This window comes from Miniopterus natalensis, chromosome 6, assembly GCF_054644295.1.
Source record: "Miniopterus natalensis isolate mMinNat1 chromosome 6, mMinNat1.hap1, whole genome shotgun sequence".
Taxonomy (NCBI): domain Eukaryota; kingdom Metazoa; phylum Chordata; class Mammalia; order Chiroptera; family Miniopteridae; genus Miniopterus; species Miniopterus natalensis.
In genome coordinates, this window is record NC_142086.1 from 82,763,987 (window position 1) to 82,789,475 (window position 25,489).

The following is a 25,489-nucleotide window of genomic DNA, read 5'->3' on the forward strand; positions in this document are numbered from 1 at the left end:
CCCGGTCCCGCGGGCCTCCCATGCCACACCCCCTCGACTCAGGTCCCGCCTCCCCCGCGGTGAGGCGTCTCGCGCTCCGCCAGTGCGGTGGCGAGGCACTGCCCGGGGCCCACCCCCGCGGCGTTCTGATTGGCTCCGCGGGCATCTCACCACCGCGCCTCTTGTGTCAGCTTACCTGCGCGGGAGCGAAGACCGCGAAGGCTTCACTCCGGTGCGCTGTGACTCTGCGCGAGCTGGTGGCGGAGATCGCGGCGGCCGTCATGACAGAGGGCACGTGAGTCCTCCGGCTCGGGCTCCCACCAGAAGGGAGAGCGCGGTCGGGGCGCTGAGGAGGGGTCACAGCGGGAAGGGTGCTTCCACGCCAGGTTCCCCGTGGGCTGGGGGCCGCCTGCCCAGGGAGGGCTGGGGAGAGCCCCGTGGGATGGGGGCCTGGGGCGCCTGGTGGCTGGCGTCTTCACTTGCCACGACAAATAATGGGGCAGTAGCTAGACAGAAGTGGCGCTGGGAGTGTTTCCATTTTGGGAGGTGAGGGTAAGGGCCTGCCTGTGGGTTGTTGGAAGTGAGACCCCTGGGCTCTTACCTAAAGAAGAGTCGGGATGGCCACTCACGGTCGTTTTCAGGTGTCTGCGTCGTAGAGGAGGACCCCGTAAGACAGAGCCCGCCACAGACCTCAGCCGTTGGCGACTCAGCAATGAGAGGGGAAGGCAGGTGTGGACATATTTTCAAGAAGACGACAACCCCGGCCGGGGACAGACTGTGCTGGAAGCTCACTTCTTGGGATTGGACACCGTAGGTGCTCGAGTCTGCTTCTCACACAATGTCGGGAACTCCTGCTCCCATCCCTTTTTCTTAGCCAGGAGCACCAAGAACCAATTGGGAACTTTCAAAAGCTACATGTGGAGGGTATTTTCTTCCTTTTTAAAGTAGAAGGGATGTGTCGTGTGGGTCCTGGACCACATGTCACTACAGCTGGTTAAAGATAGGGCATGAGTTGAATGGACCCCTTTGCATTAATTCCTGTATCACTAAGTCATGTGGAAGAAACTACTCCAATTTTTTTTTTTTTTTCCAGAAAAAAATATTTGGGGCTTTTTTTTGTTCATAATCCTCAGCGGAGGATATGTTTTTATTGATTTTAGAGAGAGAGAAAGGGAGGGAAAAAGAGAGGAACAGCAATGTGAAAGAAAGATTGATTGGTTTATGGGCCCTGCCCAGCAATGGAACCTGAAACCTAGGTATGTGCCATGACTGGGAACTGAACCTGCAACCTTTTGGTGTACAGGATGATGCTCCAATGAACTGACTTACCCGGCCATGGCAGAAAAAAAATGCTTTTCATCCAATGAATTTCATATAAGAAATTCAGCTATCTTATTTATAGTATTCCATATAAATGGGATCTTGTGGTTGTGCCCTGGCCTCCAGTTGCTCTTTGCTCCCTTGCCCCTTTCTGTGAGAGGTCTGAATTTCAGGTCCGGGTGGGCATCAGTGCCCCTCTCCACACTCTTGGGCACTTGGTTTATTTAGTTAAGATATCTTGGAGAAGTGAAGAAACTTGCAAATATGTTTTACTGGAAAGCAAAACCATGAGAATGTAAAACTCTTTTTACTTTGCTGAGATGGTAATGCCATCATCAAAGAGTTTCAGATTGATTGAAACAGCTGAAACTTCTAAAGTAATTCAGGTTCATTATTTTGACTTGGATTGTAAGCGATGCGGGCTCCCCTTAGCTTGGCCACTGATCCCCCTCAGGTCTCATCTCTTTTCTTTTTTGCAGGAGAGTTACTTTAAAGACCTGCCCAAAGCCCACACAGCCCATGAGGGGGCTCTGAATGGGATGACATTTTATATGGGACTGCAGGCCGAGGACGGACACTGGGCGGGTGATTATAGCGGCCCACTCTTCCTTCTGCCAGGTAGGAGGGTGCTGCCCTGGCCTGTGGGCGATGCCACCGTGGGGCACAAATGGCCTGACCTGGTTTAAGCCCTTGGTGTATGTTTGTGGTGTGAATGAGTGAGCAGGTGCACACCCAGGAGCTCTCGTGGAATAGGGCTGGGAGAGGTTACCTTGCACCCCAGTTATCATGGGTGTTGGTGCTGGGAGAGGTGGGTGAAGGCACAGCTATCCCAGTGTTGTGACAACTGAAGCAAGGCGCTCTGGGGGTGGAGGAGGAGTGGCTCTTGGGTCCCAGTGCAGAGTGGTGTGACACTCCAGGTGGAGGGCTGAGCCTGTACAAAGGTGCTAGAGTCAGGTAGGGTGGTTGGTGGGTATGTTTAAGTCCTCTGTGGGCAGCTCTGGCATGTGAACGCACCTTGAAGAAGTGGCTGAGGAGCTCAGCCAGGTGAGCTATGGGTTCTGGTTGGTAGGTGCCAGGAGTATTGCCGCTGGGCTTCCCTGACCTGGAATTAGTTTGGCTAGAGAAGACTATTGCATCCTATAAATGTTTCTCTAAAGAAATAATCAGTCTTGTGGTATGGGAAATCTCCTTCTATAAACATATGCAGAAGGACCCTTTTTCCTGGTGGGAGGAGCACTGCAGGTCCCTTGAGCTCCTATCTCCACTTTGCCTCCAAGCCCTGCTGATTCCTGGACTGTACAGCTTGCTTTTTTTTTGGTTTTTTTTCTTTTTTTATTTTTTTTAGAGAGAGAGAGGAAGATAGAGGGATAGAGAGATAGAACATTGATGATAGAGAAACATCATCAATCTGCTGCCTCCTGCATTCCCCCTACTGGGGACTAAGCTGGCAACCTGGGCAAGTTTCCTGAGGGAATCAACCTGTGCCCTCCCACACCACATAGGCTGGACTGTATAGCTTTTATCTTTTTGTCTGGGTGCCCATAGGCCTGCCCTTGGGGTAAATCAAGAGCTCTTTCTTCCCTTTGACCTACTTGGAACCTGTTGAGACTTCCCATGCTCAGCTTTGACCCTGGCTGGGCAAGGCAATAGGCCTTAAGATGCCTCTGCCATCTCACCTGTGACATGAGGATGATGAGGATCTGGTTTGAATATAATGTGCACATATGTGCCTCACTGGTGAGCACTGATTCAGGGGTCCAACCCCCTGAGCTCCAGCCTCAACCCCACCACTTAGGGGCTGTGCCTCAGTTTCCTTCCTTGTAAAATGAGGGAAGACACTAGCTCTGCTTCCTGCCTATGTGTGTGTTTCCTGTCTTGACATTGTCATGACTCTTCTGAAAGGAGATGCGCTTATTTTCTGTGAGCCTCTGTGGTATCTCAGCATCTAGATCCCTTCCGTGGAATGTCTGCGACCAATGTGGCTCTGAGCCAAAGACAGGCACTGCTCCACGGCACATTGTGATCAGACTCACCCTAAAACCTCTGTGCAGGGTGTCATAAGCATGTGGCTGATGGAGCTAATATCAGGGGGTGGGGTTGGGGGGCAGCCTGTGAGCACCATGCTCAGGAGGGCCAGTCAGGGAAGGGAAGGTTCTTTGTGGCTGTTTATTGTTGTCTATTTCCTCCATTTGCACATACGCTAGGAAATAACTTTTTAAAAAAAAAATACATCTTTATTGATTTCAGAGAGAGGAAGGGAGAAGGGGAGAGAGAGACAGAAACATCAATGATGAGAAAGTCATTGATCGGCTGCCTTCTACACGCCCCCTACTGGGGATGGAGCCTGCAACCCAGGCATGTGCCCTGACCGGGAATCAAACTGCGATCTCCTGGATCCTAGGTTGATGCTCAACCACTGAGCCATGCCTGGCCAGGCAGAAATAACTTTTAAAACAGAAACATGTAAGCAAGCGTTAGCCCATTGAAGGGTGCCCCAGCAGGCGTGACAACACTGTGGGATCCTGGAGTCACTGGATGAGCTCCACATACCCTGGGGGGAAGTGTCACACATGCTGTTGCTGCTGCATCTGTGGCCTGTTCCCAGAGTCCCTGATGGTGCCAGGAAGAGCAGCCTTCCTAGGCTTGTTTCTGTGGGAAGGAGAACCTTGGGAATAGCTCCCTATCAGGAGGGTTCCTCAAGAGGAAAGGGACCAGGCTTAACAGTGCTGAGTGGCTGCTCCCAGTGACTGACACCTTTTCTGCCACATAGGCTTCCTGATCACGTTCCACATAGCACACATCCCTCTGCCAGCTGGATACAGAGAAGAGATCGTGCGGTACCTGCGGTCGGTGCAGCTCCCTGACGGTGGCTGGGGCCTGTGAGTCTGCCCAGCCCTGTCACTGCCCATGTGTGCATGCATGTGCACAGATGTTCTTGTGTAGGACATGTATCTGTCGAGGGGTGGGGTGACTGTAACTGTGGATCTGGGGTGGGTGGGGGAGTGTTCAGTGTCACAGCTTGTATTATAAACTCGTTTCATGACTGGCTTAGAGACTCGAGACCCTCACCCACAATTAAAACCATCTGGCTGTTTTCACTAAGACAGAAGGAAATTGTCTGACTTTGGGGTAGCAACAGGTGCAGCAGGGGCTGGTCAGCTCTCCCTAGTCTCAGCCTGCCTTTCTGTAGCAGGGCTTGCTCTGGTATCAGGACCCTCCCCCAAGGTGGTCAACTGCCTGCCCACCCTGGTCGTGGGCTCTGGTGGGCCAAATCTACACCAACGGTTTCCATTACAGAACCCTCGGGGGACAGCTCAGCCTCCGCTCGCCTCCTCAACAGGGTCGTGGGCCTCAGTTCTGGCCTGTGGGCTCCAGCATGTCATGACAGATGCTGAGATCTCTCCAGTGTCTTATGACAGCACAGGGCAATAGCATGTCCTTACATGTTACCTTGTAGTGTATTCTATTACCATAGTGATGATTGAGCCATAGTTGGGTCATATTGCTTGAGGTGTGCGGATTAAGCAGAGGAGGCAGACAGGTTTTGCAGGACCAGTTTTGGTTTTCATGGGAGGTGGCTGTTCTGGGTGTTTCTTGTGTTGCCATGTTGTCAGTGTAGGATGTTTTAGCACTCCTGATTTCCTGAGGAAATTTAACTAAAAGCACTGCTTAATTTCTTAGAAGTCATAAAATATGTCATTTTGCCACCATGTTTCCTGCTTCTGCAGGCACAGCGAGGACAAGTCCACAGTGTTTGGGACTGCGCTCAACTATGTGTCCCTAAGAATCCTGGGTGTTGGGCCTGATGATCCTGACCTGGTGCGAGCACGGAGCATTCTTCACAAGAAAGGTATGCTCTGTACAGCACACTCTAAATAAAGGGTCCATGTTACCTCTGCTTAGTGATTTCTTGCACATGAGAAATAGAAAGATGTACTTTCACCTGAAACACTGGGTGAAACACATGAACAGGGAATTCATCAAAGCAGAAAAGTGGAGACCATCTAACCTTACCAGTAATACGTGTATATATATATATATATATGTGTGTGTGTGTGTGTGTGTTTAATATGTTTCTATTGACTTCAGAGAAGAAGGGAGAGGAGGAGAGAGATAGAAACATCAGTGATGAGAAAGAGTCATTGATGGGCTGCCTCCTGCACACCCCCTACTGGGGATCAAGCCCGAAACCCTGGCATGTGCCCTGACCAGGAATCAAACCATGACTTACTAGGTCATAGGTCGATGCTCAACTACTGAGCCACGCCGGCTCCAGTAGTTTTTTAAAAAGCAAATTAAGATAACCATATACCCTCCTGTTTGCTGGATGGGGCTTCTAGCAGGTAGCATCTCTCCCGTGCCTGTGTACTCTGAAGGCTTAATTATAGCCCTGGGGAGGCTCCATGGCTCCCACTGATTTTGAGAGCTTGCTTGTTGCTCTCCAGAGCCTGGCAGGTCTCACTGCCTGTCTCTCGTGGCCATTCCTCCATCCACTTGCCCTCTTGCTCTGGTGCTCACACACAGGGGCTCCTGCCAACTCCTTGAAGTCCCTTTGTGCCTCAGGGCTCTACATGCTGCTTCCTCTACCTGGGATCCTGCCTTCCACCCCACCCACTGCTGTGGGAGCTCCTCCTCATCCTTCACCTGGCATCTTACATGGCTCTACTCTGGGGCCCCTTCCTGAACTGCCCAGCCAGATTAATAAGCCTCCTGTGTGCATTCTAATGAAATTCCTCACTCTTTTCACATGTCACTCTTGGCAGTGAGTTCCTCATTAGCCTCTGGTCTCATCAGCTGCTTTTGGGTTCCTTGCCTATGGAGGGAATGTGTTTGGGTCACACTTGCTTCCCTGGTGGCTTCCTGGGTGTTTGACTCCTCAACCCGTGGGTCTGGGCTTGGCCTCCTTGTGAAGCACAGCCAGGATAGTGTTTGTATAAATGGAACCCATGCTGCTGGGGTGGCTCCATTTTGGGCCAGGATGTCATTGACAGCCAGGTTGGAGTTCCAACCTGCCTATCCAGTGGGGACACGCATGTCAGGGGCAGCTATAAGTGTCCCTAAGAAGAGAAAGAAGCTGAGCATGTGCACTCACTGCCCCTTATTACCTCCAGGCCTATGTGATATAGGCTGCGGTGTGCATTTTGGCCCCTCACCCAGGTAGCTGGACCCCTACCTTCCTGAAGGTAGTATTGTGAATGCCTCTCCTGGGGCTGGACATACCCATTTTGGGGAAGCTGCTGCTCTGAACCCATGGCTGTGGTGGTGGGTAGTCCTGAGCAGCTCTGGAACCTTCTTATGGAGTTTGGAGGCTCCTGCCTTCAGTTCATGCAAGAAGGGCACGTGTGACTCTTGGGGTTCCAGTCAGAGGGAAATGACATGGGCCTGTTCTCTCCCCAGGTGGAGCAGTGGCCATCCCGTCCTGGGGGAAATTCTGGCTGGCTGTCCTGAATGTTTACAGCTGGGAAGGCCTCAACACCCTGTTCCCAGAGATGTGGTATGCTTACCTCTTTGTGGATGTGGCAGCTTGGTACCTGTTGCCCTACTGAGTGGAATGACAGGGCCCTGGGTCCCTTGTTGCAGACAGATAGAAAGAGGGAAGGAGGTGCCCTAGGTTGGGCCATGCGGCAGGTGGGTCACCCTGCAGGGCTGTTACAGAGCCCCTGGTGTAGAAGGGGGAGGCTCTGGCTTTGCTGCCTGGACGAGCGTGATTGCATCTTGTTATTATGGGCTGTGAGCATCTGCAGAAATGCAGAAGGTGAAAGCCCAGGCCCCTCACCAGCCCAAGCACTGGGGTATGCCGTGCTGTTTTGTCTGTCCCCTTTGTCTTTTTTCTTTTTCTTTTAACACCAGTCCTTTCTTTTTTGGTGGTTTTGTTTTGTTACTCCTTACCAAGGATATTTTCTCTATGGTGTTTTTTAGAGAGAGTGGAATGGAGGGAGAGAGACAGAGAGAGAAGCATTGATGTGAGAGATGTCAATTTGTTGCCTCCCTCATGCGCCCTGACCAGGGCTTGGGATTGAGGCTGCAACTGAGGTACCTGCCCTTGATCAGAATCGAACCAGTGACCCTTCAGCCCACAAGCCTACTCTCTAATCACTGAGCCAAACTGGCTAGTGCCCCTTGTTTTTTTCTGATGGTAAATGTTTTTTTCTGAAAAACTTATTTTTAATCCTCACCCAAGGATCTGTCTATTGATTTTATAGAGGGAGGAAGGGAGAGAGAGAGAGAGAAACATCAATGTGAGAGAGAAGCATGGATTGGTTGCCTCCCGTATAGTCCCCGTTGGGGTATCAAACCCACAACCTTTCAGTGTACAGGATGACACTCCAGCTAACAGCCACACCGGGCAAGGTGATGGTAAATGTTAAAGTTAATCCCAGGCATCAGACTTTACCCACGAACACTTCAGTGTATGTCTTTTTTTAAAAAAAATATATCTTTATTGATTTCAGAGAGAGGAAGGGAGAGGGAGAGAGAGATAGAAACATCAATGATGAGAGAATCATTGATCGGCTGCCTCCTGCACGCCCCCGACTTGGGATTGAGCCCGCAACCTGGGCATGTGCCCTGACCAGGAATTGAACCCTGGATCGCCTGGATCCTAGGTCGACGCTCAACCTCTGAGTCACGCCCGGCTGGGCCAGTGTGTGTCTTTAAAAAATAAGAATTTACTTTTGAACAGAAAGAACCACAATACTGTATACATACTCAGTAAAATCAACACTAGTTCCTTATTGTCTGACACAACCAGTGTCTTGTAACATTTTGTGAATGTCTAATGAAAGCTGTGACATCTCCCCAGAAAACATTCATAGGCATATAAATAGGCCACTATGCCTTGTAGAAGGTGAGACCCATGGAACCCTGCCTGCCTTCTGGAGCACTGTCAGCAGGGTTGGGGTCCCCCAGGGAGCATCAGGGAGGTTGGAGGGGTGGCCCTTGTGTTAGATGACTTTGGTGGAGGAAGAGCAAGTGGTGAAGGGGTCACTGGGTAAATGACAGCAAGGTCCTGATGAAAGGGCAGAGGGCCCAGCCTCCGCAGCCATGAGGCGGGGTAAGGTGGCAGAGGGACAGCAAGGCAAAGTGGAGGAGGAGAGGAGCACAGTTACCTAAGGTTGGCAACTTGGAAGAGGCAGAGAGGTGTCCTGGGGCCATTACAGAATTCTCCCCTGGCAGGTTTGCCAGCTGGACCGTGAACCTCACTGGTGTGTCAGGAGTAGGGGACGAAGTGTGCAGAGCAGGCACCTGGAGGGCGTGGGTATCCAAGACTGCTGTTGGGAAACTGTGCTGCCTGTGCCTCTCACAGGTGGGGCCCCAGCAGTCGCTGCTGACTTTTGCTAGAGTTTTTGGAGGGGGTGTGGTTTAGAGAGTAAAGGACAGGTATGCAAGATGGAGGACCTGAACCCCAAATGTAAAAAAAATGCCCTTAAAGTAGGTGGAGGAGCTCTCAAGAGAGTGAGGGAACTGGCCCCAGGCTGGGGGGCATGAAGAGTACACTAGATCTTTACCTCCCTGTGCTCTGCATATGAGGACAGAGGTTTGAAGGGGAGGAGGGTGGAGGAAATATCCTACGTGCTCACCCACCCAGGCAGGGGGCCTGGCTGTGCTAATGTCAGAAGACACATGGGTGGAGGTCATGATCAAAGTCTCAGGCCTAACCGTTTTAAATAAACTTTTGATTTTGGAATAGTTTTCAATTTCCAGAAAAGTTGCAAAGGTATTCCAGAGCCGTCTCACACACCCCTCACCTGTTTCTCACTGTTAACGTTCCATGTTACTATGGTTTGTCTGTCACAACTGAGAAACCAGACAGTCCTGAACATTAGGACCTGAGTCTCCTGGCTTTAGGATGCATTTGGCTGAACCAGGAGTAGCCTGTGCCCTGGGGCACCCAGGGAGTTTGACTGTTCCCCATGGAGCCTAGCTGTGCGAGTGCTGGGCTTGCTGACTTAGTCTTGGACATCTGTCCATCCTGAGTCCATGCTTGGGAGGCCTGGGGCTGTAGTGGTGATGGTGGGACCCAGGCTGTTGCTGATGCACTGTCCTCCCAGGCTGTTTCCTGACTGGGTACCTGCACACCCCTCCACACTCTGGTGTCACTGCCGTCAGGTCTACTTGCCCATGAGCTACTGCTATGCCACCCGGCTGAAAGCCAAGGAGGAGGACCCGCTGGTCCAGAGCTTGCGCCAGGTGAGGACCTGGGCCTGGGTCATCTTCAAGTCCTGCTGACTGTGCACGCCCACTCCCATGACCCTGTAGAGATGACCCCCCTGAGGTTAGGGTGAGGCCTCCCTCTCCTGTCCCCTTAGGAACTGCCCAGAGGGGCTCTTGCTATGGGATGGGGCACAGACACCTGTCCCTGGGAAGCAGGCCCTAAGGTTGGGTTGGGATGTAGACTCTTTATCAGAATGAGCTCTATGGGGCAGAGGAAGGAGAACTACAGGCAGCCCAGTACTGAGGTGCTATCTTCCCTAGGAGCTCTACGTGGAGGACTATGCCAGCATCAACTGGCCAGCGCAGAGGAATAATGTGGCCCCTGATGACCTGTACATGCCCCACAGCTGGCTGCTTCGTGTGGTGTATGGTGGGTGCTTCCCCAGGGCTGGCTAGGCCTCCTTGGGTCAGCTGACACCTGAGGTGACAATGAGTTTGTTCTCTCCTGTTGTTTGGGTCATGTGGTGACGGGCTGACTATGTGCTCCTCGTCTCCAGCAGACATGCCCTGGCCTTACCCTTGGAGAGATCCTGGGGCTTGGGCTCCTAGATGGGAGAACTTGGAGCTGAGGTCCTTGGAGGGCTCAATCATTCCTTCCCTAGGGGAGAGAACAGTAGTTCCCCACCAGGCCCAGGCCAGATTCTCCTCTCTGTGGGACCTCCTCCCCCACCCCCAGAGGCTGGCACTGAATGCTGTGTAGGGAAGCGGGCATGTTCCCTGTGTGCCAGGCCCTGGATGCTAGGTGGGTCCCTGTCCCGTCAATGCTGAGAAACAGCTGGATTTCCACTCATGGAGCCCTCCTAACACAGCATGGCAGCATGCCAGGGTGTGTGGGGGCAGGCAAGGTGTGGGGTGTGAAGGCATGGGGTGCTAGTAGGAAAGGAAGGCAGAGCAGGGAAGGTTGGAAGGGCCCAGATGCTGCCCTATGCCTGGCTGGGCTGAGGCTAGGAGCTCCCCTGTGCCCTGTGCTTACTGATGCCCTTTCCCCTGCAGCAATCCTCAACCTATATGAACGCCACCACAGCACCAGCCTGAGGCAGCGGGCTATCCACAAGCTGTATGAGCACGTTGTGGCCGATGACCGCTTCACCAAGTGTATCAGCATTGGCCCAGTGAGTGCCACCTGTCTGCTGGGTGTTGGCATTGTATAGGCACCTGAGTGCAGCTCTGAGGTGGGTGAGGACCCAGGGTGGAAGGCCCAGAGACCAGTCTGTGGAATTGGGAGTAAGGGTTTCCATGTAGGCAGCCCTCTGCTCCCACAGACCCATCTGTGTGCTTGGCCCTCCTCCTATCCCCACCTCCTGTCTGAACACTGCTCTTTGAGGTCACCTTTCAGGATCTTTCTGGCCAGCCTCACCCCTGGTAACGCCTATCTGCCCTTCTCTAATGGGGTTTAGAGCAGCAGTGGTGCATGGGTTCCATTTATGGATCCTGCTGAGCCCTGTGACATGGAACTCTCACTGCTCTAAGCTTCTGGGCTTTGACCTGGCTTTGCTTGGTAGGTCCAGGTGTGGACACACCTGTTGGATTGTATGACCAGGCGCACATTGGCCAGTAGAGGGTAGGGGAGGCCAGCTTATGGCCATGGATGACAGGTGCAGGAGGGAGAATGCTTTCAAGCCTGTGGTGGGCCATGTCCTTGGCTTCTCAGCATACTCCCAGTTGGTGCAGTGTTACCCAGCCCCACTCCCAACCCTGCTCCCAGGCATTTTCTTGGCCTCATGGGACCCCAGTGGATAGAAAATGATGATGCCCCACAGCACAGCCAGTTGTGTTCCTTTTAGCAACAGTGTGACTCTTGGGCTTTGACTTAATGCTGTGTAGAGCACGTCTGACATGTTAGATGTAGCTTTAGTTGGATCTTTACTTAGGAGATCCCAGAGTGAAAGATCTGGCCCTCTAGAATATGCCACACTGAGCGGGCAGCCCCTGTCTGCTCCCATAGGCAGACCTGTGGGTCTGGTCTCTGCATCTCCCCCTTGCTACTCAGACCCCACCAGACTGCCCTGGCACCAGCATGGTGGTACTACTCACCACCAGCTGGCTGGCCTCACACGTCTTACAGGTCTCCCTCCCTCCTCTGTGTACAGCTTTGGCCCCTTCCTGCTTCCCTCGGAGACCTGGTTTTCTGGGCACCACTGGGGCTCTGTCTCTCAGGGCCTAGAAGAAATGTGTGCTTGGGAGACGTGGGTTAGAGCAGAAGGCCTGGCTTGGCCAGGGGGGCTACATCCTGGAGCAGAGCCCTGACAGGCCTGTCTCCTGCAGATCTCAAAAGTCATCAACATGCTTGTGCGCTGGCATGTGGACGGACCTGCCTCCAGCATTTTCCAGGAGCATGTCTCCAGGATTCCTGACTACCTCTGGTGAGTGTGGCGAGGAGAGCCTTGTTGGTTGGTGTCACCCTTAGTCTCTAGTGACGTGGCTGAGAGCCCAGTGCAGATGTTGGGCCCCGCTGCCGCAGCAACAGGCATGTGACCGCATTTCCATCTTCATGTCCTAGCCAGGGTGCCGTGGCTCCTGGTGTAACATTGGAACCAATAGTTTCAGGGTTGATGGAAGCTGGAGAGGGTCCTGTTTGAGTGGAAAGGTCTATCCCATAGCATAAACTCTAGATGCTTCCAGAAGGCAGAACCAGGAAGCCTGGACAGGGCAGTTTTGGGCGAATGTCAGAAAGGTTTGGTGACAAGGAGAGCTGGTCAGTTATGGATTATACCATGAAGGGGCCTTCTGCTGCCTGTTCACAAGGCTGAGGAGAGGGGGAGCTGTCCTCAAGTCTCTTGCACAGTGGGGGCTCTGGGCGCTGCCTGACTTGCAGCTCTTTGTCTTCTGCTCTCTGACCTGGCTTTTCTCCTCACAGGCTGGGCCTTGATGGCATGAAGATGCAGGTAAGGGCTGCAGGGTTGGCTGTCAGCTTCCTTTGCAAACATTCCTGCCTGCGTGTTGAGATTCAAAAATCACTCTTCACAAGGCCTGGTGTGTGGTGAGCGGCGGCAGGCCCTCCATCCTGTCTCTGAGGGGACATGGAGCGCCTTCTGGGCTGGGCAGTCTGCAGGGTAGCTTAGAACCCTAGGGATTGGGAGCGCTGAGGGTCAGATTCCCTCAGAGTTGTGGGAATGCTGAGGATCAGAGTCCCCTGAGTCAGAGCCCCCCAGGGTTGTGGGAGCATAGAGGGTCTGCAGCCACTGTGTAGGGGCCATCTGTGAGACAGAGTAGTTCAGATTGCAGGTCAGGAGGAAACTGACTTCAGAACCCACACACTAAATTGACTAATGAAATTCAGGCCTTAGGTAGGAGGAGAGTCCTGCCCTCCATACCCCCAGCCTAGCACCTGCTGAGCTGCTCCCACCTCTAAGGGTTTGTTGCCTCTTCCCCCAGTCCTGAGATGAACCCCCATGGGCCCTTCTTTGCATGTGTCCCACTGGGCTGTGCTGTTTGGATGTTGTAGGTCATCTTGCAACAGTCATATTTTCTGTTTGTGATCCTGGGGTGGGATACCACATTGCAGGGCTTCCTGGGCTGACCTCTGGCTGTAGGGGCCCTGGAAACACTGTGCCACCCTGAGGGGTTTTGTCTGCTATACCTGCCCGGCTCAGCGTGGGAACTCAGAGGTTCCAGCAGGGTTTTTGGGGAGCACAGGCTACTGGGCATTTAGGATGGGCACGGGACCCACCCTACCCCACCCCCAGGGCAGAGCTCACCTCTGTGCTCTCTCCAGGCATACCCTGAGCCCCTCTCCCAGCTCCTGACTCCCACACTGCCAATCTCTTGTAAAAGGATTTTCAAAATATGCCAAGGGGGGAGGGTGGCAAGCCCCCTCTGGCCCTTTCAGCGCCCCAGTGCTCAAGGGCTTCTTTGTCTTTAGGAAACCTCTATGTTGCTGCCACAACGGGGTCAGTGAAGCCCCAGTATGGTTTGTGCTGGGCTTGTAGGCATCAGGATTAAAGCCCAGTGGCTGATCCTTGTAGTTGCTTTGCTAGCCATCTCCTAAGTGCCTTCTTTCCAGGCGACTTGCCTCTAAAGGGCCCACCTTCTAGATCTAACCAGGTTCTTCCTTTGGGCCCTGTATTTTCAGCAAACTGGCAGTTAGACCCTGAGAGTTGATGTCATTCAGGTTTCTTTTGGCCAGGCGGCTTTCCTGGTGCAAGTTCTTCCCACACACATCCTACTGGGCCCTGGTACCTGCTGCCCTGTTAGTGCCGCCAGTTGGTCTGGGCTCAGGTGTTTCCACTTCCATTCCTGTTATCTGCATGTCTGTCACAGTCCTGCTCTCTCTCACTGGGCTTTGGTCAGTGGTGTTCTAGGGAGACCGGAGTGCTGATCAGTAAACCAGGCTTTCAGGATGGGATTTCAGGGGGGCCTTCCGAGCCCCTTGGAGACCACGGCCAGGTGCTACCTACCTTAGAAGTGTAAGATGTTTCTGGTCATCACCATGAGTATAGTCAGAGGCTCATTGGGTGGGTAGAGGCCACAGACAGTGGAGGCCACAGTGGTGGCTTTCCAGATCCTGAAGTACCCTGATGCAGTCCTATCCTGGCTGGTGGGCTGGTTCCCTGAAGCAATCATGGGCTTTGAAGGGTACACAGAACCCAGAGCCAGGGATCAGGAGATGCTGGGTTCCACCTCTTTGTGGGAGCTGGTAGTAGTCTCCAGACACTGTTCGATTCTGAGAGGCAGTGGCTGATGAGAGGATACCGCATTGGCTCCTGCAATGGTTCATCCTTTGTGCGCAGGGCACCAATGGCTCTCAGATCTGGGACACCTCATTCGCCATCCAGGCTTTGCTAGAGGTACGTGGCTGTGTCTCCTTGTTCCTCAGCCTCCAGCTGATCTTCCTGTGCCCATCCCCTATGCCCAACTTGAACACAACACCTGTTGACCCTGACTCATTGCTTTCCTGGGCTCTGAGGCCTCTGGTAATGGTCCTGCTGAAGCTCGGTTTTGCCCAGCAGCTCTGGGTGGTGGGCTTGCTTGGAGGCTTCTGGACCAGGGAGGCTGGAGAGGCTGTCCCAAGAGATATGGCAGTGGGGATTGTTTCAGGCTCTTGTAAAACTCAAACTGCTTCTCTTGGGCACTTTGAAAAGAGCACTGAGCAGGTACTAGAGAGAAAGGGGAGTGTGTTTTTATTCTGGTAGAATGAGGTGGTAGAGTCCTGAGGAGCCCTGGGGAGGGGTCTGGGCTTTGTGGTGCTTGGGCTACGTAGGGCTTGCCTTGGACGGGTCAAGATCCTGTGAGTGGGGTATGGGGGCAGTGGGTATGGTGTGGTCGTCCCTCCTGACTACTCCATTTCTCCATATCTTCGTGACTTGTCAGTAGACATCCAAGACCCAGGTGGGTTTGTTCCTGGTTTCCTGGGGTAGAAAGACATCACCAGGATCCTCCTGAAACCAGCCCACCCACATAGGCTCCTGTGCCCAGTAGTTCAGCCTCTTGTCTCTTCCAGGCGGGTGCACACCACAGGCCTGAGTTTTCGTCCTGCCTGCAGAAGGCGCATGAGTTCCTCAGGATCTCACAGGTGAACCCTGGGTGCTGTTAGGGGCAGAGGTTTCCCCTCCTACTCTGCCCTCTCCAGCTCCAGGGGTGCCTGATTGTGTTTCCCAGCGGTGGGAGGGGCTATGGGTGGTGGTCCATGGGGGTGACACCTCCAGGGGCTCCTGGCACTGATGACTGAGGCCGCAGCACTGGGTCTCGCCATATCCTGCTGTGCTGAGCCTGCCCTGGTGTCTGGTGTGGCAGTGACATTCTCCCTCCTCTGCTTTCCACGTGTTCTCTTCGGACGCTGCCCAGGTCCCAGACAACCCACCTGACTACCAGAAGTACTATCGCCAGATGTGCAAGGTACCTGGGTTGTGACTGCCACCCTAAGCCCTGGGAGAGGCTCCCTGTTAGCCGGGCCAGGCCTTTGAAGAGGGCTCCTCTCTCAGTGTCCTGGGGCTTCTTACTCTGTGGATGCATGTGTGGGTTCCAGTGATGCTCCTGAGATACCCTGACTGAGGCATGCATGGCTGAGGCAGCTGAGCTGTGTGGGCCTCTTCAAATGCTATGTGCACATCTGTGTACCAAGATGCTTCCAGACAGACACATGTGCAGATGTGAAATAAGCTGTTGGGTTATGAATTAGAGTGATGAGGGGTGGACAGAGGGCACAAGGGGTAGTTTCTTCAGTGTCTGTGATTGTGGACACAGCTGTGGCTGTGTCCCCACAAGGTTCAGGAGGCTGCCTGTGGCCATTTTTGTGCTCATTGTGTGGTGGGGTTTGAGGGTGATGGTGGGAGAGGCTATACTCCCGAGGGGTTCTTGTGCTGGAAGCTGGAGGCCCGTACATATGTGTTCAGCTTGGGGCTGTGGCTCCGCATGGGTGTGGAGGGCACAGTGGCTTTGCGTGATCACAAAGACAGGGTGTGGGCTCAGCCTTCCACCACCCCCAGTCACAATCTTTGTGCTTTCCAGGGCGGCTTCTCCTTCAGTACTCTGGATTGTGGCTGGATTGTCTCTGACTGCACAGCTGAGGCCTTGAAGTCTATCCTTCTCGTGCAGGAAAAGTGTCTTTTTGTTACCACGCACGTCCTGCAAGAGCAGCTCTTTGATGCTGTTGCTGTGGTGAGGCTGCTGGGCACGGGTCCCTGTCTCCCGTTTATTGGGGCCACGTGCACACAGGGGTCCCTTGGGTCCGGTTATAGTTGTGGAGCAGCTGTGCACTCACGTATACTTCCCATGGGATCTCTATCAGCCAGTACTCAGGACCAAGACGGAAAGTAGAGGGGCATGTCTTCTGATGACACCTGTCATCAGAACATCCAGTGGGGAGTGATCAGGGTGGGCCAGCAGGAGGTCCTGGCTGGGTGTGTGCAGAACCCTGTGTTTCCCCCTTGGGTGTATAAACCAGTGTCCTGGGCCCAGCTACTGAGGGCAGGGTGGGGCCAGTCTGTGGCAGCTGCTGCAACCCCATTCTCTCTCCGGTTCTGGAGGCTCACAGACCTGTTTGCTCCCAGGTGCCTCCTTCGGGAGACCTGTCAGGCTCCACTGGGTGTCTGATAAAAGAGGACAAGCCTTTCAGCAAATCCACTTCAGTGCATGTCTTATAGCAGAGGTTATATGATTCAAAAGCACATATGTGACTTATAAATGTATGCGTATATAGGGGTGTGTTCCCAGACAGTTACTTACCATATAGCTGATCGATAAAGGTTGCAGCCCACTGTCAGGGCATCTGAGAGTCTTGGTCTAACTCCCTGCTATTCACCCCTGCCCATCAGTGCTTAGCCCTGGGTGCTTCCAGAAAGCCCACCCAGCCTTGTGTACTCACACATGCTCAGCTCTCAGGATGTGTGGTCTCTGGTTTTAGTTGCTGAACATGAGAAACACTGATGGGGGGTTTGCCACCTATGAGACCAAGCGTGGCGGGTACCTGCTGGAGCTGCTCAACCCCTCAGAAATCTTTGGTGAGTGGCTGGCCTGCCAACATGTGGGTACAACCCGGACCCTGCCTGCCCCAGTGCAGATTTGCTGACCAGAGCCCTGAGGTCTTTCCCCTGGCCAGGGTCAGTGCCCACAGAGGCTCTGGAGGTTGATAGTGGATCCTTTAAGGAGCTCCCCAAGCACTGGAGTGTTCCATGCACCTTGACCTATAGAAAGCTGCGTGTTTCTGTCTTGGGGGTCACATATGGCTCTCGCCCGAGCTGGGCCAACTCCTGCTCTGTCCTCCATGGAGACTGCCCTGTCTCCTGAGCACTCCTTGCAGTGGAGATGTCGGTGGAGATCCTCTCTCCCTGTGTCCTTGTGCTGCATGTCATAGTTCTGGTGTGTGAGGGCCAGTTCTTTACCCTGGTCTGCCTTTGCATACCCCTGTACCCCTCCTATAACTGTGAAACATGGTCTAGTGGGGGGTGTTCAGGGTGGAATGCAGCTCTTTTCTGTGCCCACTCCTTCACCCTTCCACTGGCTTGGTTGTTCCACAGCAGATGGGCCTCCAGGTCACTTGGTCACCAGGTCACCTATGTAGGAGTCACCTGCCACCTGGTGGCTGCGTCTCCCAGGCTGGCCACTGGTGACACCTTCTTTGTTTCCACCAGGGGACAGTCAGGCTCTTGATAGGCTGTGCAGGCCCTGCACGTTACGGTGCTGTGTGTGCTTTGTGATTTCGCCTGAATTGTCGAGGTGAAACTCACAGACCTCAATCCTTCACTTTCACAGGGGACATCATGATTGACTACACGTATGTGGAGTGCACCTCGGCCGTGATGCAGGCACTGAAGCATTTCCACAAGCAGTTTCCAGAGCACAGGCCGGGGGAAATCAGGTAAAGGCAGCCTAACCACTGAGCCATGAGTGCCACCAACTGGGTCAAGAGCTCAGCTGCTGCAAACCTGATATTGAGAGCTGTTGTGCTGTAACTACGGCCCATGGCATAAAGGGGCCCTGAAGTGAAGCTCATTCAGATATGGGAGGGGCTTATGATGTTTCTGAACCTGGTTGTGTGCCCTGAAGTACATCAGATACATGTACTGAGGGCTGCAAGCAGCACAGTTATAACACAGAAGCGAGTTATTTTCCACATCTTCTTAATGTTAAAGACCCATACCCCCAGCTCCATCCATGTACAGAAGTAGCTTTTTAATCAGTCCCATTGAAGTCTAACATATGCAGAGCAGTGCGCAGACCCTCTGTGTGGTGCCTGAGTAACTGTTGTGAAGTGGACAGAAGTTCCCTCCTCTCCTGGTCCTGCGGCTGCTGGGTTATTGCACTTGAGGACCCAAGGTGGGGACTCCTGGGCCTCTTTCTTCACTCAGCCTCGTGCATAGGAGACTGGGCCTACAGAGCAGAGGTTCACACTGTTCTTGGCTTGTGGTGCCTCTGCTGAGTGCAGGTGCTGCACTGCATGTCCACGTGTTTGTCATGGTACTTTGGGGGCAGTTCGTAGTTATGAATCATCCTGCTGTGAACACATGTGCTTATCTTTTGGGCACAAAGGATGTTCAGGGTTGATATGCTGTGTCATAGGGTACATGCTGCTGGTTTCATAGTTTCCTTAGTGGGATGATTCCCTTGTCTCGTGTTTCATGGTGAACCTGGTAGAAGCTCAGCTTTGTCCTTATGTGTTTTCCATTTTATAGAGTTGGATTAAAATTGAGAGGTGTATTATTTAGGATTTTTACAACTGTGGTTATAAGGGAAACTGGTCTGTAATTTTCCTTATTATAATATCTCTCGGTCTCCTGTGAAGAGATGCTGGACTCATGAGTTGGATAGTATATTCTCTTTTTATGTTCTTGGGAAGAGTTTGTGAGATTTGTGCTATTTTGGCCTTATGTGTTTGGAGATTCCATCTGGGCCTGGAGTTTTCTTTGAGGAAAGTAGTAATAGTGGCATCTTTGTCATATTTCCTGACTTTCTAAAGGGGAATGCTTGTAATATTTTTCTGTTAAGAATGATATTTAGGGTAATTTTTTGGTAGTTAGCCCCTTTTCTGGGTAACAAAGTTCTTTTTTCTAATTTGCTAAGTTGTTTCTTCCCTCCATTGTGAGCAGGTATTGTGTTTAGCAAATGATTTTTCAGGGTCTATGAGATGATTATGTATTTATCTCCTTTATCTTTTTTTTTTTTTTAATATGTTTTTATTGATTTCAGAGAGAGGAAGGGAGGGGGTAGAGAGAGAGAGAAACATCAATGATGAAAGAGTGTCATCATCGATCGGCTGCCTCCTGCACACCCCCATCCGGGATCAAGTATGCAGCCAGGGCATGTGTCCTGACCTGGAATCGAACTGCGATCTCCTGGATCATAGGTCGATACTCAACCACTGAGCCATGCCAGCCGGGTTCCCCTTTGTCTTTTAATGTCATGGATGATGATTGTAGACTTTTCTAATATTAAAACACCTTTGCATTTCTGGAACGAATCTGACTTAGTATATCTCTACCATATTCAGTTTCCTAGTATTTAGTATAGAATCTTGCATCCATATCCATTGAGCCCTTCATAGCCACAGGGGCACGTGCTTTTCCTTCCCTGTCTGGCTTTGAAAGGCTTATGCTGGGTCCCTACAATGAATTAGGGAGTGTTCCTTTCTCTTCCTAGTTCCTAGAAGAGTTTGTGTGAGATTAGAATGTTTGTGATAGTTTAGTAGAATTCACTTACAAAACTTCTAGGCCTGGAGTTCTCTTTCTGGGAAAAGTTTACATTTTAAACTCATGTCTTTAGTAGTTATAGGACTATTCAGGATCTCTATTTCTTTTTGAGGCCATTTTGATAAGTTACTATTCCTAGTAATTTGTACATTTTGTCGAAATTTCAAATGTGTTGTCTAAATTAAGGTCACAGCACCTCAGACTGTACTTGTACCTCCTCTCTGGCCTTTTCAGAAAACTGGGCTTTCTTCAGAGGTACCAGTTAGACTTCTGATGGAGCTTCTCTGTCCTCTAAATCTTTTGTTTTCTCTCTGACTTTTTATTTCTTTTTAAAATGTCATCTTGTGTGATTTACTCCAGCCTGTGTCACTGACACTGTTTTCAGTGATATTGATCCTGTTGTAGCTGCTTCTAACATTGGTTCCTCCCTCACTGTTTGCTTTCCTCTTTCATTTCTTTAATTCCCTCCTGTGTCCTATAGTTGCTTCTGCTTTGACCTTGTATCTCCTCTCTGAACTGTTGGTTTATTTTTACATGTTTTTTTAAAGGGAGACCCTGTTTATTTTTTTGAGACAGAATTGAGTAAATTGATGTTTTGCTGGAATGTTCACTGGACTGTCCTCTTGTGTTGCAGGGAGGTCCTCGAGCAGGGCCTTGAGTTCTGTAGGCAGAAGCAGAGGGCTGATGGCTCCTGGGAAGGGTAAGTGAGATGTGCCGGACCTGGACATGACTGCACTCATGGTGCGCATGTGCTGCATCAGAGGACTCTGGCAGGATGCTGCCAGCAACAGATTTCTGACGGACCTTGTCCCTTGTGAATGCCTGGCCTTCCCCCGGTGGTGTTTGGCAAGTGTGTTGGACGTGCTCAGTGGCCTGTGCGTTGTTGGGTCTGATTATTCACGTCCTTCCCCGGATTTGGATCAGTTCTTATCTTGCTCATGGTTCCAGCAGACAGATCCATCCCCTGAGGGCTGGGGGCAGGTCTATCTCACTGGCCTTAAAGCTCTGAAGCTGGTGTGGCTGGTGAAGGCCATGTGGATGTTTTTCTTGAAAATAACCACAGCCTCCCATGCTGGAGGATGTTCCTGTCGTGTCACACCTGCTGTTAACAAGGCCTGGGTAGCTGAGGCTTTGTTTCCCCGTTGTCTCCCTCCAGCTCCTGGGGGGTTTGCTTTACCTATGGCACCTGGTTTGGGCTGGAAGCTTTTGCCTGCATGGGGCAGACTTATCATGATGGGTGAGTAAGGTCATTACCTCTTCCTGGTCTCCCCCAACCTCCCTGTGGGATGGGTCTTCTCAGTGTGATGCTTTGCTGGGGAGTATCTTCCTTTGATGTTTGATTTTGGGGGTGTTTTTACATTTTTTTAAAAGTGGCAGTGGCTAAAGTCCAGGATACTCACTTGGTTGGGTTGAGACAAATGCAGAGGCCTCAGTCCGAGCTGTGGCCAGTGGCCTCACCCAGTTCCGCTTGGCTAGTGGGGTTCATGGGGTAGTCATGGCAATGAGGCCACCTGCAGCTACAAAGCTTTTCACTTTATCCATGGTGGGGTGGCCTCAAGTACTGTCCCCCTCCCCATGGCCCAAGGAGGCCTGGCCAGGGTGAGAACCCAGGGGCCTGGGACCTCCATTATGTGACGGCATCTTGTGTCTGCTATCTCTGCAGGGCTGCCTGTGCAGAGGTCTCCCAGGCCTGCGACTTCCTGCTGTCCCAGCAGATGGCGGACGGAGGCTGGGGGGAGGATTTCGAGTCCTGCAAGCAGCGGCGTTATGTGCAGAACACCCAGTCCCAGATCCACAACACATGCTGGGCACTGATGGGGCTGATGGCTGTCAGGTGGGGGCAGGCGAAGGAAGGACACTGAAGCTGGCAACTTGGTTGGGATGTGGGTGGCTGAGCTATGCATGCAGGGATGGGAGGAGGTGAGGTTGCAGGGTTCCTGGCTGAGTTGTAGGTCCGTCTGAATCAGTGGGTTCCTGCAAAGAGGCTTACTACCCACAGTGACAACAAGGGACATGAGAGGCCTCAGGGAAACAGCATGAGGCGTGGAGCATCTACCACTGCTTTCTGTGGTCCCACCTGTTTCCACAGTAGTGCTCAGCCATGTGTGTGCACAGCAGGTGTACACTCAGAGGTGAACACCTGCAGACATTCAGACACAGGTGCATACATGCATACACACACAACACACATAGATATGCACAGTATCCCAGTCTGTGCTGCTCTCTTGGTTTGGGGCCATTTGGGGAATCTTCTTAAAACCCTCTACAACCTAGGCCAGGCTAGTGTGAACAGCAGGGGCCTGGTCTGTGGGGACCTTGAGGACGGTCAGAGACTGGCCCCCAGTCTGCCTCCTACAGCTGAGCTTGGTCCTGAACCTGCAAGGATTAGCAAATTTGGTTTCTGTGGCTCTCAGAGGGCCCTGAACACCAGTGTGCCGGGTGGGACCAGGCTTGGCCTCCTCCTCTCCTGGGGGGTGCAGAAGAGCAGCACCTTGGGGCAGAGACCAGAGCCCTGGGTCTGGAACAGGCGGGTCCTTCATAGCCCACTTTCGTGGAGCTGCCCACCTGAACTGCTCGCCTCCACACGCTGCATCCTCTGCTTCTCAAGGTGGATTTGTGCAGTGATGGCCTGAGATGTGCCGATTGTACCTAGTGGTGCTGATACCTCCTGTGTGTTGGGTTAAGTTTTTCACATCTTTGTCCTGTGCCTGGCTATAGAGGGTGAGGGCCAGGTTTTGGCTGCAGCCAGTGGCTGTTTCTTCCACAGAGTGGTGATGGTATGTTCACTGCCTCTTCTTCCCACAGGCATCCTGGTGTAGAGGCCCTAGAGAGAGGAGTCAGGTGTCTGCTTAGAAAACAGCTCCCCAATGGTGACTGGCCCCAGGTATGCTGTGGGGGCTCAGCACTGGCCCCGGTTTCACATCCCCTGCTGTCCCTCTGTCCCTCGGGGTGCTTGTGGGTGGCGTTTAGCTTTGGGGATTTGAGACTCAGAAATACTGCCCACAGTGGCCTATGTTGAAAGCAGATCTAAGCACTGGCTTGCGGGACAGGGCTGGTGGTGCCAGGAGGCACTGGGAGGTGATGGACAGAAGAAGCCCTTGGGCTCTTCCTAATGGGCCCCTCACTACTGGTCCTTGCGGGCATGGGGTCGTGAGGTCTTGTGTGGCTAACTCCTCTCCCCTTCATGAGCCTGGGGTCAACATGCCTTTGTGTGGCTGGTGACCAGGCAGGAGGGTGCTGCAGGTGGAGGCATCCAAGAGCTGGGATGTGGTGGGAGGACTGCTGCTGAGGCTCTGCCTCATTGACTCCCCACAAGCTGCCTAGACCTCCACCTGGGGTCTCGGTTCAGGGATCTCCTTGCCTGCTTGGTGGAGTCTTGGAGTTTAAATCCCTGTGTCCTTTCAGGAAAACATCTCCGGGGTCTTCAACAAGTCCTGTGCCATCTCCTACACAAGCTACAGGAATGTCTTCCCCATCTGGGCCCTTGCCCGTTTCTCCCGCCTGTACCCTGAAAGTACTCTCGCTGGCCACCCTTGAGGGTAGGACCTATGGGTGCCTGGCCATGGATGGCAGGCCCAGGTGTCCAGTGGGCCTGCTGATTGAAATTAGGGCATCTTACTGGGACACGGGTGCCCCTGTAGCCCTGCCCCTCAATCCCTTCTGGAGTGAATCCTGGGACTAGCACCTACCTAGGGGTGTGGTGCATGTCCTTGCTTGGTCTCAGGGCTGGAAGGGCTTTTTTAACCAATAATAGTTCTCAGCATTTGTGCCTTATCTGCCTCCTGCCCGGTGCTGGGCTCATCCCCAGGATGGCTCTTCCTATGTCTTCTATCTGGACCAAAAGAGGTGACAGCTTCCCCAAACAGCCTGGGGCAGAGAGACAGGGCCTGCCTCTTCACCATGGCCACCCAGGGCTTGGCCAGGACAGGGACCAGATATGCCAACCCTTTGCCAGATCTCGTTCGTCCATGTGCATCATGGTTCAGTCAGTCTGTGGGGGTTCCAGCGTCTCACCTCCAGAGTTTATAGTTATCTTGTAATAACAGAAATGCAAAGGGAGGTCAAGCATAACAAAGGGTGAAGGGTCATTAGTGGCTCAGTAGTTACCACCGTGGTGCATGGCTGTGTACCAGAGACAGCTGAGCACCCCAGCTTGTCGTCACTACCTTCTGAAGCTGGCCAGGCAGGTGTGATGTCCAGGGTGCTTTTGTGGCTGCTATGACCCTTATGCCCCAGTTTGCTTTGAACTGAAGTGGGAGCCAGATTTCTGGGCGATGCTTCTTGGGTGGTAATTCCCCTCTGGCTAGTCTAAAACTTTCTGGTTCAGTGTGCATGAACTAGGGGCTCATAATAGAAAATTGGGGACCTGTGTTTGCCTTTGGCCTATGACGATGAGCGACTCACGTGCTTACGGCCTCCCTGTGTGGGTAGCTATGAGGAGTCACCAAGAGGTTTGATAAAACCCAGGCCTGGCGTTAACCCAGAGGCCCCTCCCCAATGCCACCTCCACCTGCTGTTTCTCTGTGCTACCTCTTATTCTGATGGCAGCCCCATGCTGCGTTCTCCTGGCCACCTGTCCTCCCTCAGACAGTGGATGGACATCTGGATGCCCCTCTGCCCTCATCATTACCTGTTTTAAGAAACTGTCAGGGCCCCTGCCTCTGGCAGAGGCTTTGCATGTGTGGCCATGGTGAAGAGGCAGGCCCTGCCTCTCTGCCCCAGGCTGTTTGGGGAAGCTGTCACCTCTCTTGGTCCAGACAGAAGACACAGAAAGAACCATCCTGGGGCTGGTTCTTGCGGCCCTTGGGCCCTGTCCTGGACTGTCATGGCTTGCCAGCTTCTCAGTTTCAGGGAACAGAAGTAGTTGCTTGAAGATAAGCGGGTATGTCTCTAGTTATTTCAGGGGAAATATTTGCCCTAACCTGATTAAAAGTCCACTTCTCTATCGTCTTGAATTCAGATTGTCTTATTTTCAGTTATCAGATTTTGAATATGCTGGGAAACTTTCTCTGGAATCACATTAGGTTTTCTGTGTTCATCATGATGTAAACTTCATACCCTTTCCTTTGAGGAAATGTTTAACTCACAGTGGAAACTTACCTCTAGGAAAATACTTTTCCTTACTGAACATAATCATTGTTGCTACATCGATTTTATTGAGGCAATAAAAATGTTTTAAGAATCAATGCCGTGTATTCACTCCCTCCTTCTCATCTCCCAGCAACTATATAAGAATCATAGGTTAACTGATCAGCTTCATTTACTTTTCATCTCCATCTGCAATATAAATTCTTACTTATAATTCACTATGTTTCAAAAAGGAATTAAGGTTAGAAACACAAGGCAAAGGGAAATAAGGGCAGGAGAGTCAGATGGGTTGGGAGGGACGTTAGCACATGAGAAACATGCCAGGTGTCTTATTAATTTGCTATTGTTGGCCTCCAGGCTCAGTGCTAACTCCCTAGGAGGCAGCAGAGGAAGATCGGTGTAAGACAGATCCCCTGTGGCTGAGAATGTGCACTCATCACTGGTTGTGCCGTTCCTCACAGCGCCACAGCACAGGGCACCTGGTCACAGCAGAATCCAACACTTTGCAACTCATAAGGTTAGTGTGATGCCAACAGCAAAACCAGACCAAGATGCTACAAGAAAAGCAGACACTGGTCAGTTTCTCTCACAACATAGAAAATACTTAAAATATCAGCGAGTTGAATCCAGCGCTGAATTAAAAGGATAGTGCATCAGGACCAGAACACTGGCAGACGTAGGGGGAAATATTTGCCCTAACCTGATTAAAAGTCCAGTTCTCTGTCCTGGGTAAATCTTTGAAGAGTCTTGAATTCAAATTGTTT

At 52.2% G+C, this 25,489-nt stretch overlaps 1 protein-coding gene across 1 annotated transcript; it reads left to right on the forward strand.

Annotated features, from left to right (window-relative positions):
* The first annotated feature begins 196 nt into the window (after nt 1-196).
* LSS (lanosterol synthase) lies at nt 197-23,478 on the forward strand. Its single transcript, XM_016211872.2, has 22 exons — nt 197-274; nt 621-789; nt 1,779-1,917; nt 4,070-4,178; nt 5,028-5,149; nt 6,697-6,793; nt 9,351-9,489; nt 9,775-9,883; nt 10,507-10,625; nt 11,779-11,876; nt 12,371-12,398; nt 14,244-14,300; nt 14,954-15,025; nt 15,298-15,348; nt 15,961-16,110; nt 16,856-16,952; nt 17,704-17,809; nt 20,272-20,337; nt 20,794-20,874; nt 21,301-21,471; nt 22,443-22,521; nt 23,043-23,478. The coding sequence occupies exons 1-22, from the start codon at nt 261-263 to the stop codon at nt 23,172-23,174; spliced, it is 2,205 nt and encodes a 734-aa protein (XP_016067358.2). The 5' UTR covers nt 197-260; the 3' UTR covers nt 23,175-23,478.
* Nucleotides 23,479-25,489: the final 2,011 nt, after the last annotated feature.